Source organism: Octopus sinensis, linkage group LG2, assembly GCF_006345805.1.
Source record: "Octopus sinensis linkage group LG2, ASM634580v1, whole genome shotgun sequence".
Lineage (NCBI taxonomy): Eukaryota > Metazoa > Mollusca > Cephalopoda > Octopoda > Octopodidae > Octopus > Octopus sinensis.
Window position 1 is genome coordinate 62,175,525 of NC_042998.1, and position 19,723 is coordinate 62,195,247.

At 38.1% G+C, this 19,723-nt stretch overlaps 1 protein-coding gene across 2 annotated transcripts in view; it reads left to right on the forward strand.

The window, feature by feature from the left end:
* Nucleotides 1-19,723, forward strand: part of LOC115231202 (BTB/POZ domain-containing protein KCTD20) — a 69,101-nt gene that overhangs the window by 25,168 nt on the left and 24,210 nt on the right. For both annotated transcript variants that reach the window (XM_029801277.2, XM_029801283.2), the window contains exon 2: nucleotides 9,554-9,761. In XM_029801277.2, the coding sequence (XP_029657137.1) occupies nucleotides 9,655-9,761 (107 nt within the window). In that variant the 5' untranslated portion in view covers nucleotides 9,554-9,654. The remainder of the gene's footprint in view (nucleotides 1-9,553; nucleotides 9,762-19,723) is intronic.

The following is a 19,723-nucleotide window of genomic DNA, read 5'->3' on the forward strand; positions in this document are numbered from 1 at the left end:
TTTTACTAAATTCTTTGTTGTATTTAAAGTAATTGAAAGAAACACAGAGCATCTCAAAATACAGTAACGAAAAGGTTAAAGTGTGACAAAATTACTTTACGAAATTCGTCATTATTTTCAATATTGATTCGAAGGCATTGTATTTCAATGAAAGTATATTAAAAAGGTTAACTTCATAAACAATGTCCATATCTTAAAATTACCACATTCTGATGGCTGGTGAAAATGATGCTCTTCACAGAAGTGCTTCTCCCAAGCCACATCATCATCATCGATATTAGCAATTATGATTATAATAATAATAAAGCAGCTAGTTTAGAGAATCGTTAGCAAGTTGGACAAAATGCTTAGCAGCAATTCTTTTGACTTTACTGTCAAAAAGCACCATCCAAATGTGGCTGATGCCAGTACTCCCTGACTGGCTTTCGTGCCAGTAGCATGTAAAAAGCACCATACAAATGTGGCCAATGCCAGTACCCATTGACTGGCCCTTGTGCTAGTAGAACGTAAAATGCACTATTCAAATGTAATCGATGCCAGGCCTGCCTGACAGGCTCCTGTGCCAGTGGCATGTAAAAAGCACTCACTACACTCTCAGAGTGGTTGGCATTAGGAAGGGCATTCAGCTGAAAAACATTGCCAGATCAAATTGGAGCTTGGTGCAGCTGCTGGTTTTGCAGATCTCAGTCAAACCATTCAACCAATGCCAGCATGGAAAACAGACGTTAAACGATAATGATGAGTTGAGTTCAAATCCTGCCTTGATTAATTTTACCTTTTATTCTTTAGGGGTTGATTAAATAAGTACCAGTTAAGCACTGGGAGTTGATGTAATTGTGTAGACCTGCCCTCAAAATTCCAGGCCTTGTGCTTATGGTAGAAAGGATTATTATTATTATTTTAATACAGCAAGCTAGCAGAATCATTAGCAAGCCAGGTGGAATGCTTAGCAATACTTTGTCCATCTTTATGTTCTGAGTTCAAATTCCACCAAAATCAACTTTGCCTTTCATCCTTTGGGGTTGATTAAGTAAGGACTAGTTAAGTATGGGGTCAATATAGTCGATTTATTCCCTCCCTCAAAAGTGCAGGTCTTGTGTCAAATTTTGAAACTATTAATATTATTAGTAGCTAGCCTGTCGTATATATGTATATACATGTGTGTATGTGTTTGTCCCCCCCAACATCGCTTGACAACTAATGCTGGTGTGCTTACGTCTCCGTAACTTAGCGGTTCGGCATAAGAGAGTGATAGAATAAGTACTAGGCTTACAAAGAATAAGTCCTGGGGTCGATTTGCTTGGCTAAAGGTGGTGCTCCAGCATGGCCACAGTCACATGACTGAAACAAGTAAAAGAGTATTATTATTATTATTATTCCCATATTCTTCTGTTTATATCTTTCTGTTTAATTTGTTTTGTACATTTATAATTAATTATTCAACAGTACCTTTTAATAAGTCAGAAAAAAAAATTCTCCAAAAATAATTCTTCTCTGCCATAATGTTTCAAAGCTTGGGAATAATGATGATGTTGCTGATTGATAATTATAGTGATTAGTTCCTTAATTGCCGCCAGTGCACCATAATTAGAAAATATTACAAAATCATAGATAATAGCACAAGGACATTCCATACACAAACATGTAATTCAGACATTTATATTACATTGAACATACTCTCTCTCTCCCTGCTATGAACTCTTATGCCATATTTGTACTGATAATAATTGTTCATCTATTTGTTGAGTATAATATTACAGAAGATAATAGCTGATAATTCAATAACCACATCTATTCCATTCATCTGTGGTAGTGGTGTTGGTGGTTTTATATATATATATATATATTCTATAAATAATAATAATAGTATTTTTTATAAGCTTAAAGCTTATAGTGATCACTGTACAAATGACTAAGGAAAATAGTCTAATAATGGGGCACATAAGCCCTCGATAAAAAAAAAGTAGGCTTCCCTGTACACGTGGACCATAAACCCACATCCCTTTCTTAACGCAACTGTGTTATCGATTACACCAACAAACCAGCCTGCTCTTTTCTGTCAAATTTAAGAACTATATTATTTCGTAGTTGTTTTTTTTTTGTAAACAAACTTTGTGCTTTTGAAATATATACATATATATATATATATATATATATATATATATAATTTTTTATAAAATTATTTTATCATTTTCTATCTTGACTTTTTTCCACACACACACACATACATGTCCCACCCATGCTAGCATAGAAGGTAGGCGTTAAATGATGATGGTATATATGTATATATATCCAATATCTCAGTTAATGAAATTAATATGTTCCATAGTTATTCTGTATGTCTGTCAGAAACTTTGCTATGAAAGGAAGGTAAAATGGGTTTTACACAGGTAAGTTCTCTTAATTGTTTAGACATATTGTAACATCATCATCATTTAACATCCGTTTTTCATGCTGGCATGGGTTAGATGGTGTGAATGAAATTGGTAAGCAGCAGAGCTGTACCAAGTTCCATTCTAGTTTAATTTGGTTTCTACGGCTGGATGCCCTTCCAAATGCCAACTGCTCCAAGAGTGTAGTGTATGCCTTTTACATGTCACTGGCACTACACTCTCTCCTTCTCTTGCAATTCCCTCAGGCTGGGTAACCATGTATTACCTTTGCGGTAGCACACCTGTTTCTGTCTTCATTCTTGATCTCTCTCTCCCCCGTCAGGTAACCTTGTACTTCCTCTACAAGACACCTGTTTCTGTCTCTCTATAACCTTTCATCATCCAGCACAAGATCACCTCCTCCTGTTTCCCCTCCCCTCTTGAAAGTGTTTTTTTTTTGTCTTGCAAGTACTTGGTGACTGTGTCAGTGCAGGTGCCACTTAAAAGCACCCAGTCCATAACGTAAAGTGGTTGGACGTTCAGAAGGGCATCAAGCTGTAAAAACCTCGACAAAACTGACCTCGCCTGTGCTTGTGCCATGTAAAAAGCACTAAGTCCACTCTGCAGAGTGGTTGGTGTTAGGAAGGGCATCTAACTGTAAAATCCTGCCGAAACAGTCACAGAAGTCTGGTGCAGGCTTCTGTCTGGCCAGCTCTTATGAAACCATCCTACCCATGCTAGCATGGAAGGCAGACGTTGAACAATGATGATGATAATGCCCACAATGCCTATAAATATATAGAAAAATTCTTTGAACAAAATTACTTGTAATTCAATAAATATATATGTGTGTATTTACATCATCATCATTGTTTAACGTCCATTTTCCATGCTGGCATGGGTTGGATGGTTTGACTGAGGGACTGGTAAACCAGCAGGCCACACCAGGCTCCAATCTGATCTGGCAATGCCCTTCCTAATGCCAATGACTCCAAGAGTGTAGTGTGTGCTTTTTACGTACCAGCGGCACTGGCATTGGCCACGTTCGGATGGTGCTTTTTATGTGCCACCGGCACAGGAGCCAGTCAGGGCGGAGGGGCTAGTATCGACCATGTTTGGATGGTGCTTTTTACGTGCCACCGGCACAAGGAGCCAGTCAAGCAGCTCTGGCAATGACCCATGCATGAATGAATGGTGCTTATCATGTGCCACCAGCACTTGTAACAGCCTCAAGTATAATTTCCATTTGATTGTGATTTGATTTGGGTTTGATACACACATAAAATTTTAATGAGTGATGACAAACAAGGCCACGAGTCTTCACGTGTGTGTGTGTGTGTTGATATTTCCCACTATTGCTACTTTGAGTTTCTGTTGTAAAGTAATCTTCTATAGAAAGTATCTTTCAACATAAATGTAATACATAATTATTAGTGACAGAAGTACTATGAATACCAAAGGGTAATCTTGATCTCCAACTTAACATGGAGGTTGTGTTGGAACATAGAATACTTGGCCACCGAAACTGCCAGATCACATAATTTGGATCTTTTTACTTTGACCAACAGATTTTTAAAATAATTTCTTTGTAACTAAACACTTTTAAACTTCGTATACTGGTAGAATGTGTTACATAAAACATCTTTTTCTCTTGGCTTTCTTGAGAAAATTCTGTAGTTTGTAAGCTATTTGTTGTTAAATTTCTTACATTTTGGCAATTTCAACCAATCAATGACGTCTATTGAGGTGAATACAATTTCTGCTGTTGTTTGTCAACAAGTTCAACAAGAACTTCCAGCAGTGTATATTTCATTTAAGAAACAGATTGAAATGCAATAAAATAGATCGATACTCAGACCTGAGATTATCATAATTATGAGGGGGTCATAATTATGGGTGGACACTAAATGAGGGAACAGTTTTGTTATCCAGTTCCGTTTACAAGTGACCCCTCAGTTTATGGCCACAAAATGTTTATATTTGCAGCATCTTTCACATCATTATATAATATACATTTATAGATATGTATAATATAGTTATTGTATGTATAGATAAACAATTTTTATGATGTATATAAATTCAATTTATATTATGTTGGATGCATGAAATGTTATATGTAATACTGTTTCATTCATTTATTAATTATCGCTTCTCATCATTAATACCCTTTATTCATTAAATTATTCGGCAATCATTCGGTACTAGTTACATAGCTGTCACTTATAAACCCACGTGGGTTTATTTATATTTCTGAAGAAAAAAGAAACCCTAGCCCCACAATCTTTTATTCATACAAATGTTACTGATATGAAACATGTCATAAATAACAGTGACAAACTAAATAGAGACTGCAAGAAGTTGTTGTTGACAAACAACAGCAGAAATTGTATTCATCTCAATAGATGTCCTTGATTGGTTGAAACTGCTGAAATGCAAGAAATTTAACAACAAATAGCTTGCAAACTACAGAATTTTCTCAAGAAAGCCAAGATAAAAAGATGTTTTATGTAACACATTCTACCAGTATACGAAGTTTAAAAGTGTTTAGTTACAAAGAAATTATTTTTTAAATCTGCTGGTCAAAGTAAAAAGATCCCATAATTTTACCCTGCTATGAGCTCTTCAGTGACAGATATCTAGCAGTGACAAAACAACCAAATTTCCTGTTGATGATATATTGAATATCAGTGTCTGGCATGCTAACGTTTCTGCCAGCTTGCTGCCTTAACAAAACAATTTATATTCTTTTCTACTCTCGGCACAAGGCCCGAAATTTTTGTGGTAGGGGCCAGTTGATTAGATCGACCCCAGTACGCAACTGGTACTTAATCTATTGACCTTGAAAGGATGAAAGGCAAATTTGAACTCAGGGTTTAACCCTTTAGTGTTCAGAATACTCTGTTAAATATAATACTTTTTCACTCAAATTGTTTTGAATTAATCATGCATTATCTTATAGCTTTGAGGTTTCAATGATGTCATTGTAGGTTATGAGTGAGAGGCTAGATATCGCCAGTTTGAATATAAAACATGTAGAATGTATTGGGCCGGATTTGGCCGGTTTAAACACTAAAGGGTTAAAGACAGACGAAATACCACTAAGTATTTCACCCGACATGCTAATGTTTCTGCCAGCTTGCTTCCTTAACTTGGCCCACATATTAAAAAAAATAAAAAGACTGTGAATATCTGCTTTAACCTGTAGGTCATGCACCTTACATACACACACACACACTGAGTAAGCAAAATGAAGCTGAAATAGTTTGAAAGCAAAAGAGGAATTTATGCAAATTTTTCCATCTCTAAGCAATCAGTAATTCTAATTTAAAGATAAGGTTGATGACCAATCGCATATTGTACGTTAACTTATGAATATTTTAACTCCAGTAATTAAAGGTTTTGATATTTAATCAATATGGCAATATTTACATTTTTTTCCCTCTTTAAAAAATTTTTTTTATTATTGTGTTAACATGTGTTCTCGCTATCAGCTTTTAAAAATTCAGTTTGCAATATGTCACAATGTCTTTGTAAATGGCCTTAAGACAGAGCTTATGTAATAATAAAAAAAAATGTGTTGGTAACATCACAACATAAATCTTGTGTTAAAATTTATCTCTGCCCCAAGAGGATGTCACAATTACCAGATATTGACATCACGCTCCATACGAGAGGGAGAAAAAATATCAAGAACCAAAAATTCTCCAAAGTTGACATGCCAGCTTGTCAAATCCCGTCAAAGTGTCCAGTTCATGCTAGCATGGAAAATGGATGTTAAATGATGATTTATATATGTATATGTATACATGTGTGTGTATATATGTATGTATGTATGTATGTATATATGTGTGTATATGTATACATGTGTATATATATATATATGTGTGTGTATATGTATACATGTATATATATATGTGTGTATATGTATGCATGTATATATATGTGTGTGTGCGTGTGTATATGTATACATGTACGTATATATATATATATCTGTGTGTGCGTGTGTATATGTATACATGTATATATATGTGTGTGTATGTATATATGTGTATATATATGTGTGTGTATGTATATATGTGTATATATATGTGTGTGTATGTATATATGTGTATATATATATATATATCTGTGTGTGCATGTGTATATGTATGCATGTATATATATATATCTGTGTGTATATATGTATACATGTGTGTTTATTTATTTATATATATATATATATATATATATATATATATAAAATCATCGTTTAACGTCTATTTTCCATGCTGGCATGGGTTGGATAGTTTGACTGGGGACTGGCAAGCCAAGAGGCTGCACCCGGCTCCAATCTGATCTGGCAGTGTTTCTACAGTTGGGTGCTCTTCCTAATGCCAACCACTCTGAGAATACAGTGGGTGCTTTTTACGTGCCACTGGCGCGGGAGCCAGTCAGGCAGGACTGGCATCAACCACATTCAGATGCTGCTTTTTACGTGCTACAAGCATAGGAGCCAGTCGGGGCGGTGGGGCTGGAGTTGACCACATTTGGTTGGTGCTTTTTACATGCTACAGGAACAGGGAGCCAATCAGAGGGTACTGGCAATGACCCATGCATGCATGATGCCTATTGCATGCCACCAGCAAGGGAGTTAGTCACGTGGCACTGGCATAGGCTACAATTACAATTTACATTTGATTGTGTTTTGATTTGATATGATATATATCTGTGTATGCATGTGCATACATGTGTGTGTGTGTGTGTGTGTGTGTGTGTGTGTGTGTATATATATATATATATATAAATATATATATATATGTGTAAGCATGTGTGTGTCTTACTCTCTCTTTGCCTTGACATTGCAAAGAGAGAGTAAGCTGTGTCTTTTGTATTTAGTTTTCCTCAAAAACTTGTTTGGCTAAGGGGTAATATTACTTTACTTCAAAACAAGTGTGGGTTAGCAACAGGAATAGCATCCAGCTGTAGAAAACTACCTCAACAAATTTCATCCAACCCATGTGGGCATGGAAAGAGTGGATGTGAAACTGGTGATGTTGATGTACCATTTTTAAATGTGAGAGTAGGAGGGAGGTTTGACTGCTATTTTTAGGAGTTAAAGTAACCATACAATGGCCTTCTTGTTGGCTTATAAACTTTTTTTTAGTGTGTTTATAACACACTAGATTCATTTAGGCCATTTAGAAAAAATTATCTTTCAAGGTTTTTAGATGAGCATTACTTTATTAATGATGCCTTAGTGCTTGAAATGGTGCCAGCATGAGCATATTGGTAAAAGACTGAAAGACATTTGAAGAACTATTTAAAGAACTACCAATATTGACTCTGACAATATTCTTCTATGTGAGAAGCAGCAGGTGGTGGTCTGCAGAAATGGTTTCCTAGAGATCTTTGTTTATTTTATCTTATTTTTTATTTATTTATTTTTTTTTTGACATTCTGGAATTTGGTCTTCCATTGTTTTCTCCTGCCTTTCTTCACAGTATTTACCATTATCTGACTTTGCTATTTAGAAACAATCTGCTTTTAGTAAGTTAGCCAAATCATTTGTTTTATATATATATTTGATTTTGTATTGGTTTTGGATAGAAAATGAAGGAATTTTATTCATTTAGTGTTGAATCTTATAATGCTAAAAACATGGTAGTAATTCTTAAAATAGAAATTACAATTATTACTTTCTTTACAGCATTGATAATATGGCTCTAACAAGTTACCATCATCATCATTGTTTTAATGTTCACTTTTCCATGCTTGCATGAGTAATCTGGAATTCACTGTGGCAAATTTTGTGTAGCTAGATGCTCTTCCAGTTGCTAATCATCACTAGTTTCCAAAAGCAAATACTTCCCCGTAGTTGAACATATTTTCATAGAAGATTGGAAATCAGGGACACTGCTTATATGACAGTGATTCTCATTTACAACTTTTGCATGATGTTAAGACAAAGAAACACACACACATAGATGTGTATACACATTATAAATGATAGGCTTCTGTTTCTGTCTATCAAATCCACTCTCAAAGCTCTGGTTGGCTCAAGGCTACAGTAGAGGAAATTTGCCCAAGGTGCCATACAGTAGGATGGAACCCAAGACCTTGTGACTGGGAACTTCTTAACCACACAGCCATGACTATACTTTTCATCATCATCTGTTGTCCATGCTGGCATGGGTTGGATGGTTTGACCGGGCTGGCATGGTGGAAGGCTGCACCAGATTCCAGTCTGATATGGCATGGTTTTCTACAACTGGATGCCCTTCCTAACGCCAACCACTCCGAGAGTGTAATGGGTGCCTTTACATGCCACCAGCACAGGTGCCATTTGCATGACACCAGTAACGGCCACAACTGCGATTTTGCTTGGCTTGATGGATTTTCTCAAGCATGACATAATGCCAAAGTTTTTGGACATTGCCTCTGTGAGGCCCAACACTTGAAAGGAACTCATCCACTTAGCCCCTGTGAGGCCCAACATCTGAAAGAAACTCAGCCATTTAGCCTCCATGAGGCCAAACACATGAAAGGAACATTTGTTGTTATTTAATTCAATATTCACAAGGAAGCAATCTACTGGAAGGTGTGTTCTTGTAGTAATTACAGTATTAGTTCTCTGTTATCATTAATTGACCAGGCACATGTAAACTCAAGCCAGATTTTGTTACCTTCTTCCCTAATTCAAAGAATTTGTGATCTCTTATCAAAGGACATCCCCCACAGTTTTCTTCAGATGCACAGGGATTTACGCTATTGTGGTTTATGTAATCTTTGCAAACATCAAAGAATGTTATTCATGAAGCATTAACAATAGTTTTGTGTAAAATAATACTCATTTACTCGTTTGAGCCATGTGGCCAAGGTCATGCTGGAGCGCTTACAATGAATAAGTCCTGGGGTCGATTTCTTGAACTTAAGGCACTACCCTAACATGGCTGCAGAATTCAAATCCATTACAAAATGGCAAAATATCCTGATTTTTAGACTAGGTACATCATAGTTCTGTGTGTCATAAGAGGCAACTAAAAGGGTGTCAATATGAAAGTGATTGGCGTCATAAAAACACTGCCTCAAGAAGTCTCATTCAGTTCCTGACAGCATGGGAAAGTGGATGTAAGAACAAAGATGATGGTGTTGATGTTGATGATGTCTACTAATAATTTGTTTGCTTTTTCTTTCTTTTCCAGTAATTTCTTGATGTGAAATAGTCCGATCATTGGCAAGGTGTTTGTTTTTTTTTTCCTCCTCCCTCCATTTTGCGACCCTCCACTGAGCTAGTGTGAGGGTTATGGCTTTTCAGTATCACCGTGAACACCTTTATGATAGTGCCAGTAGTGACACGGAGGATTACTCGGAATCTGAAGATAGAAAGAAAGCTTGCATTAAGCGTACAAGGTGAGAAATTCAAAGTTTTGCACAAATTCAGTTTTTCTATCTTCTTTGTATTTGTGAAAAGAGAACAAAGAAAACCCTAAACTCCTTCACATTCAATTTTTCAAACCACCCATCATAGGTGCAAGCATGGCTATGTGGTAAGAAGTTTGCTTCCCAACCACATGGTTCTGGGTTCGGTCCCACTACGTAGCACCTTGGGTTCCTACTATAGTTGACTAAAGCTTTGTGAGTGGATTTGGTAGATGAAAGTTGAAAGAAGCCTGTCATCATCATCATCATCATTGTTTAACATCCACTCTCCATGCTGGCATGGGTTGGATGGTTTGACTGGGGACTGGTGAGCCAGATGGTGCACCAGGCTCCAATCTGATCTGGTAGAGTTTCTACAGCTGGATGCCCTTCCTAACGCCAACCACTCCAAGAGTGTAGTGGGTGATTTTACGTGCCACTGGCACGAGGGCCAGTTTGTGTTTTGTGTATGTGACCAATACTGGTGTCACACAAATGGCACCTCTGCCGGTAGCATGTAAAAGTACCTATTACACTCTCCAAGTGGTTGGCATTAGGAAGGGCATCCAACCACAGAAAACCATGTCAGTTTAGACTGGAGTCTGGTGCAGCCTTCCAGCTGCCCAGCCCCGGTCAAACTGTCCAACCCAGTTAAATGATGATCATGATGATCATGATGCTTATCTCCCTCCATTGCTTGACACCTGGTGTTGGTGTGTTCGATAGAAAAAAGAAAAAAACCCAACAGAATAAGTATCAGGCTTTTTGACAAAAACAGGGGTCAGTTTGTTCGATTAAAAATTCTTCAAGATTATTACTGTTTAATGACTTAACCCTTTTGTTTCCAACCCAGCTGAAACCAGCTCTGGCTCTGTAGTACAAATGCCTTGTTTTCATAAGTTTTGAATTAAAATCTCCCACCAAACCTTAGTCACAATTTATGTTCTAACACTAGCTGAATGACAACTGAGTTATTTTACTAAATTCTTTGTTATATTTAAAGTAATTAAAAGAAATACAGAGCATCTCGAAATAAATACAGTAATGAAAGGGTTAAAGCAAGAAAAATGATAGATCTCTTTCTTTTCTTTTTACTTGTTTCAGTCATTTGACTGTGGCCATGTTGGAGCAAATCGATCCCAGGACTTATTCTTTGTAAGCCTAGTACTTATTCTATCTGTCTCTCTTTGCCGAACCACTAAGTTACAGGGACGTAAGCACACCAGAATCGGTTGTCAAGCAATGTTGGGGGGAACAAACACAAACACACAAACATATACATATATATATATATACATGACGGGCTTCTTTCAGTTTCCATCTACCAAATCCACTCACAAGGCTTTGGTCGGCCTGTGGCTATAATAGAAGACACTTGCCATACAGTGGGACTGAACCCGGAACCATCTATTCACTTTAAACAATTACCCCACTGAAAAATTATTAAATGAAATAACTAATTGGCTAATTAATTAGTTGTTTGATTAATTGTTTGGTCAATCAATCAGCTGAGTTTGTCAAAGTCCTTTCATCACCATTCTTGACTTCTTGAATTACATGCCTTCGCTACTCCAAGTTTGTTTCAAGTCTGTCTCTTTGTTTTTACTCTCTCACACGCACACATTCACACTCTTTCTCTCTCATACACCCTCCTGACATTCTCGTTCATATCCGTTCGACAATATAAATATTGGTTTCGAATTGTGGCACAAGGCCAGCAATTTCGGGAGAGTGACTAAGTTGGTTAGATTGATCCCCCAATATTCAACTGGTATTTTATCAACACTGAAAGGCTTAAAGGCAAAGTTGAACTTGGTGGAATTTGAATTCAGAACATAGAAACAGACAAAATGCTGTTAAGCATTTCCCCCAGTATGCTAATGATTCTTCCAGCTCATCGCCTTAACAACAAATGAATATTGATCCCGCAAATTTAGAGAGAGAGAGAGAGGGGCAAACCTGAAGCAGATCTGGAATAGAGAGGGCATGTCATTGATGCAGTCACAAATGACAATGAAAGGACTTTGATAAATCTAGCTGATTGATTGATTGATTGACAGAATAATTAATCAAACAATCGATTAGTTACATTATTTATATTATTTACATTTGATGGATATTTGTCCTCATCTTGTTTGTTGTTAACACATTTCAGCTGATATACCCTCCAGCCTTCATCAGGTGTCTTAGGAAAATTTAAAACCTGGGTTCTCATTCCTAAGGTATTTTTCGATGTTGTTGTTATTATTATTGTTGTTGTTATTATACAGGGTGACCTGAATAATAATAATAATAATAACATTGAAAAATACCTTAAGAAATAGAACCTAAGTTTGAAATTTCCCCAAGACACCTGATGAAGGCTGGAGTGTATATCAGCCGAGATGTTGTGTTAACAACAAACAAGATGAGGACAAATATCTGTCAAATGTAAATAATGTACATAATTCCTCATCTGTTAAATAAATATAGAACTGCATTATCTAATTGATTAGTTAATTATTTAAATAGTTAACAATTGACAAATAAAAGTAAATGAGAGACAACTGCACTGGTATGGTCATGTGGCGAGAATGGATGAGGATAGCTGTGAGAAAAAGTGCCACACCCTAGTGGTTGAGGGAACCTGTGGAAGAGGTAGTCCCAGAAAGACTTGGGATGAGATGGTGAAGCATGACTTTCAAACATTAGGCCTCATTGAGGCAATGACTAGTGATTGAGACCTTTGGAAATATGCTGTACTTGAGAAGACCCAGAAAGCCAAGTGAGACCATAACCTGTGGCCTATGCCAGGGGTGTAACCAGCCCACTTATGCGTACCTTTCCTTCATTGGACACTAAACTCTGCTTGAGGCAAGTGAAATCAAAATCAAATTCAATGACTGGCATCTGTGCTAGTGGAGCGCTAAGAGCACCTGACTGGCACATAAAAAGCACCATTTGAGCGTGATCTTTACCAGTGTCACCTTACTGGCACATGAAAAAACATTCAAGTGAGGTCGTTGCCAGTGCCGCTGGACTGGCTCCTGTGCAGGTGGCATGTAAAATACACCATTGCCAGTACCGCTTGATTGGCCCTCGTACTGGTGGCCGTAAAAGCACCCACTACACTCTCGGAGTGGTTGGCATTAGGAAGGGCATCTAGCTGTAGAAACTTTGCCAGATCAGATTGGAGCCTGGTGCAGCCATCTGGTTTGCCAGTCCTCAGTCAAATCATCCAACCCATGCTAGCATGGAAAGCGGATGTAAAAAGATGATGATGGTGATGAGTGAAATGGAACCAGATTATTGGTACATTGACCCTCCAGTCCACATCAAAAATCTTGCAGACCAAATGCTAAAACGAAATAAACAAACAGGATGTGTGACATAATTAGATAACTCATTAGTCTGCTAAATTAGTTTAAAGTTAATCTATCTTTGTTTTGTTTGCACTAATTAGTTTTTACATTAAATAATTTGTCTTCAGTTGTGCAGTTCTGTTTTTGTAACAAATTTTTAGCCAGTTCCTGTATTTTTGTTGTCTTTCTTGTAACCACCTGAGTCAGTGGAGATTCTTACTACTGCTGTGATTTAATGTCTTTCACCATAGGCAGATGCAGTGGGTATGAATGAGTAGCAAAGTAGGATGTGACTGTGACATACATGCCTTTCTCAACACATTAATAAGTATAATTAAAATACCAACAGACAATATTAACTATATCGTTTTCATTTTAGGATATTTTGCCTCTCTTTACTTTGCAATATATTAATAAACAATAATTGGTGTGTTACCCTTGCAATAATTCATGCTAGACTCCTTATGCAATATACGGCTATAGAGTAATTTGCTGTATCTCTTAGAAATGAACTCATTTATAAGACTGTATAGTTTTATACATATTTAGGTGCAGTTATAGCTGTGTGGTTAAGAAGCTTGCTTTCCAGCTATGTAGCCTTGAGTTCAGTCCTGATGTGAGTCACCATGGACAAGTGTCTTCTACTGTAACTTCAAGCCAACCAAATTCTTGTGAATGGGTTTGCTAGATGGAAATTGAAAGAAGCCCTGAAGTGTGTTTGGGTGTAGCTTTGTCTTGATGTCATGTGATGACTGTAAATGAACATCGTCATCATACAAGCAGTGTTGTTTTGTTGTTTTCCATGGTTTAATGTTACCCTTCTTTGAAACACATGAGGGTTGACAAAAGAGAGGGCATCTGGCTTTAGAAAATCTACTTCAACAAATTCCACCTAACCCATGACAGCATGGAAAAGTGGATGTTAAACAATGAAGATGACTACAACTTACTTCCTGAAATGTATTAAGGGGCTCCTGTGTCGATGGCATGTAAAAAGCACCCACTACACTCTTGGAGTGGTTGGCATTAGGAAGGGCATCTGGCTGTAGAAACATTACCAGATCAGATTGGAGCCTGGTGCAGCCCACTGGCTTGCCAGACCTCAGTCAAACCGTCCAATCTATGCCAGCATGGAAAGCAGACATTAAATGATGATGATGATGATGTTCATACTTACAGAAGAAAGCAATGAAAAGGCTTTTCAGCTATCATTGATAAATTATGTTGCAGTTGTATATAAATATATTGATAAATTGTTTGGTAGCTTCAGACTGCCTTACTCTACACAAATAAATAAACCTGTAACCTTGAAATAACCAAAGACAAAATTTTAAAAAAAATAATCAATTGACATCTCCAGCTGTTGCTATCTTGTCATTGCTGTGGAACATGTTGTAACATTTAGGTGAAAGTATCATGTTGTTCCAGTCCATTCAACTGGCAAAAATGAGTAGAACCTGTATTTCAAAATGCTAGCCTTGTCCCATTCTGTGTCCGGCTGAATATCCCTGAGAACTACGTTACGGGTACATGTGTCTCTGGAGTACTCAGCCACTTGCACATTAATTTCATGAGCAGGCTGTTTGTGAGCCCATTGCATAGCACCTTGATTGAACATGTCTTCTCATATACACTCAAGCTGATCAGTGCTTTGGGTGAAATTTCAAAGATGGAAACTGTATAGAAGTCTGTTATATGTATATATATATATTTGTGTTAGTGTATGTGTGTGTGTCTGTTATCACATTGATACCATTTGAGCATCAGTGAATGTCTGTATCCCACAAACAATATTTCTGCTAGCTTGACAGTTCGATGTGTGAAGATGTACCTTCTTTGAAAATGTTATGGGTTAGTGGTATCCATTGTAGAATACTACCCTGAAAGCAGGGATGGCCTGAGAGTATTAAGGGCCCTCGGGTATAACTGTTTATCGGGCCCCTTAGCATTGATTTAGTAGAGTTAACAGGAAGAGTGCGGACCTCTCAGAGCTCTGGGCCTTTGGGCAGTGCCCAATTGACTGATGCCTCAGTCTGCCCCTGCCTGGAAGCCTCATCCAGTGTATGCTGGCATAGGAAAACAAAACAAAAATGGATATAAAAAGGATTATGACAGTCTAAGACAGGGGCTCCAAACCTTTTTAGACCATTGACCCTTTCATGGAATCCTTGACTCCCTCATCAACCCTCAGGCATGTACAAGAAAATAAATAAGTAGATGTGGATTTGTCGACCCCTTGAATAGTCCCATCAACCCCCAGGTATTGATATCGACCACTTTGGAGACCCCTGATCTAAGATTAAACACACATCCCATATTATAAGGGCAGATTGTTTAAAAGAGATTTGGTTGTTTCATGAAGCAAATTGAGGAAATTTTGGGAACCTGTGTTGTGCCTTGTCTGTCATTTGTTGTTTAGGTGTAGAGTTCATGTTTGGAGTGTCAGTGGGAATACTAGTTCACATGTGGTCCCCAGTCACATGCATACACTCTTTGGGATAGTGTGATCTGTAAGGGCTCATCTTGTTGTTGATTGTCGACTGTCACACAGGATTCACTGACCAAGTCGCCACCAATTATTGGAGCAGCCATAGCCTGGGTTTGAAGCAGGTGGTACCCATGCTAGTTAATCCATAGCTGGGATCCTAACAGGTGCTACTACTTAGGGTCAGAGTAGACCTGGAAACAATAGTGGCCAAGACATGGTGTCACTCTCCACAAAACCCTGGAAGTCCCATACCAAGGCCCTACTACCAGATGCAGTTTTAAGTATTACTCAGGAATTATATATATATATATATATATATATATATATATATATATATATACACACACACACGAGGGAGGGGCTCCAAAAGGGGTCTCAGGGAGTAGTGTCTGAGCCTTCCTGAGTTAGTTTTCAACATTTCTTAAAAATTGTGGTAGAGGCCTTGGTCTTGGAACCACTTGTGTCTAGAAACTCAGGTTGAGGTAAGCAAGGGCATGCTCCCTGTAGAAAGTCCAACTCCAAAAAAAGCCTCGTGATAGCAAAGGAGAATGGGCACCAGCCGGCCCAAAGGTTGGGGTGGGCTGCACCTGCCTGCCTTGGTTGCTATGCCATTGAGGTAGATCCAGCCACCCCAGTTAACGGGGACAAAACCCAGATTTAAATAATGGATGATGATGATGATGATGATAAAAGCAGAAAATGAACACCTGCCGGAGGGGAGTAACATGTATGGTATGCTGGATTTGTCACTAGTTTTATTCATTTCTCAGTCTGTTGAAACTAATATAAAAACTAAAATAGTTAACTTACTAGGAAACCTGCCATTTAGGTGGTGTCCTTGTCATTAGTTTGGAAGTTGACGTGGTTAGCATTATCAACCCTTACAGTTACACTATTATTCATTCTGATGAAAGAGAAGCAAAATTAAAACAAATTGCTGCATCATTACCTCTGCCTTAGTGAAGGCAAAGGTATTGTTTTCAGTCGTGTTTGTTTGTTTGTCCATGGACAAGATATCTCAAGAACTGCTGGATGGATTTGGGTGAAACTTTCAGGGATGTTTGGCCTCATGACTAGCACAAACTGATTAGATTTTGGGATCAATCTGGTACTGGACAAGGATTCTGGATTATTTCCCTGTTTTTTTTTTAACTTAATTTTTGAGAGCAGTTTTTAGTATTCTCGTTTGTGAGAGCAGTCAAGTTTGTTTCAGATATTCTCATTTTAAAAATTATCTCTGGCTAATCGTTGAGAGGACGTTGGTGTTGACTTGGCGGAGGTTTGTGCTCTCCAAGTGCTCTTGCTATCAATGTTTTAATGTCCATTTGTCCATGCTTAAATGGGTTGGATGGAGTTTATTGGAATATTTATTCTATGGCTGTGGACATTAAACGATGATGATGATGCCCTTTCTGTCATCACTGACCCATACCTGTTTCCAAGCAGGGTAATATTCTCCCATAGCCAGGCATTTTCTCATGGAATATTTGAAAGGAAGGTAGTGAGCTGGGAAAATTGATAGCACGTTGGGAAAATGCTTAGTGGCAGTTCATATTCTGCCAAAGTCCTCTTTGCCTTTCAGCCTAGTGGGGCCAATAAATAAATACCAGTTGCAATCAGTTTGATCCTGCCCCCAAAACTGCTGGCCTTGTGCCAAAACTTGAAACCAATATTTGAAATTAATCACTCTAACATTCATTTACAACTATTACACACTGTCAAAACAAGGTGACCCCTAAATCCTTACACACACGCAAACTTATGTATAATCCTTTCTATTTTTACATGTTCTTTCACACTCAACTGCTTTTTCGTTGACTATTATACCTAACTTACTCATTTTTATTAGATTTTGCCACTATTTATTGATTTTGTAGCTTTTCCTTTGACCTGATTTTGTTTTCTCATTTTTTTCACAAACTGTGTTTTCTTTGCTGTTTTATCCAATTTTTTCCTTCCCATGCTTCCCTCTCACCTGTATCATATTCACACCTATTTACCTCCCACCCATCACTTTTTATCTCATTCTTGCACATCTCTACACATCCCTATCTAACCACCCACACCACATACTATTTACACACCTCCCCCTATGTCCATCTCCCTACATGAAATATGCTCCTATACAACAACACCCCCACCTCTTCTTCTCTTCCTTAGTGTCGCCTGACTGGCTCCCCTGTCGGTGGAATGTAAAAAGCACCCACTACACTCTCAGAGTGGTTGGCATTAGGAAGGGCGTCCAGCTGTAGAAACCTTGCCAGATCAGATTGGAGCGTGGTGCAGCCTACTGGCTTGCCAGTCCTCAGTCAAACCGTCCAACCCATGCCAGCATGGAAAATAGATGTTAAACAATGATGATGGTGATGATGAGTTTTTTCCCCTGGCCCCTAAACATTTTTTTCTGTCTTTTTCCCTACTTTCTCCTTTTCTGGATTTTCTGATAAAGAATTATCATCTGAAATGTTAATGACCCTTGCCTTTCAAGAATTATGCTAACACCTTTAATCTTATTGCATCATGGTCCCAGAATAGCGAAAAAAACCTAAACGTGATTTCTATTACTGTCCTATTAAAGCAGTAATGAACAACATGCACGGAAAAAGATAAAATGCTAAAAATAGACAACTGATCACATTGCAGCTTTGTAATCAAGTGTGTTGATGACTCAGTGTTAAGGGTGTTCCCCATAGCAGTTGTTTACTTGTGTTTTTAATCGAAAAAGAACTTCCTTTTTTTTTTTTTGCAATGAAACAAGCATGTAATGAACCCAGCACTTTGTCTGATAAACAAGTAAAGCCCAGACTCTTTACAGTCTGAGAGGGTTAAGTTAGACACAGGCCCAGGTCTGAGAGGGATAAGTTAGTCACGGGCCAAGGTCTGAGAGGGTTAAGTTAGATGCAGGGGCCCAGGTCTAAGAGGGTTAAGTTAGTTACAGGCCCAGGTCTGAGAGGGATAAGTTAGTCACAGGCCCAGGTTTGAGAGGGTTAAGTTAGTCACGGGCCCAGGTCTGAGAGGGTTAAGTTAGATGCAGGGGCCCAGGTCTAAGAGGGTTAAGTTAGTTACAGGCCCAGGTCTGAGAGGGTTAAAACTTGTCTGTTGTGTTTTTCTTGTTTTCACTCTTTAATCATACTTTTACTTGTTTCAGTCATTAGACTGTGGCCATGCTGGAGGTACTGCCTTGACGAATTTTTAGTCGAATGTATCAATCCCATGTATACTATGAACTTTCAGTTTCTATCTACCATTTGCACTCACAAGGCCCAGGGTTATAGAGGAAAGACACTTGCCCAGGGTGTCACACAGTGGGATTGTACCTGGAACATGTAGTTGGGAAACAAGCTTCTCGACCACACACCTTGTCTGCCCTATTAGGAATGAGAAAGTAAAGACCCTTTTTAAATGATATCTTTATATCTATACCTTAATATAAAATATACATATAGCAGTCAAATTTCACTTAAGTTGCACCCTACTGTATTGCAAAATGGAGAGACACATTAGATAATGTAGTTCTAGATGTATAATGTCTGAGGACAAGATAGTCATGGCTGGAAGGCTTTTGATGATGGGTCTGTTTCGGTCAGAGCTGATCTACAACTACAACAACACACACATGCATGTATATTTGTATATCTGAGACCTTTTGCGATATACCATGCATGAAAAGATCAGTCAAGTGAGATCACAGTTGTGGCCAATGCCGGTGTTGTGTAACTGGTACCCATGCCAGTGCCACAGAAAAAGCACCCACTACACTCTTGGAGTGGTTGGCGTTAGGAAGGGCATCCAACCATAGAGAACATAGATCAGACTGGAACCTGGTGCAGCTCCTCAGCTTACCAGTTTGCAGTCAAACTGTCCAACCCATGCCAGCATGGAAAGCAAACATTAAACGATGATGGTGTGATTATGATGGTAACATCAAACGTTACTTCAGTTGGCGATGCATTTTATATGCTGGACTGAAAGCATTCCCTGGAGACTTTTCACGAGTTGGTTACTCATTGTCGCAAATATTTCATAATGAATATTTTATATCTTGATTAATTCCTGCAATTAATCTCAAGAGACAAAAAGAAAATAAACAGCTATAAATAAGCTTTCTTCTTGTCCGGGGCTAC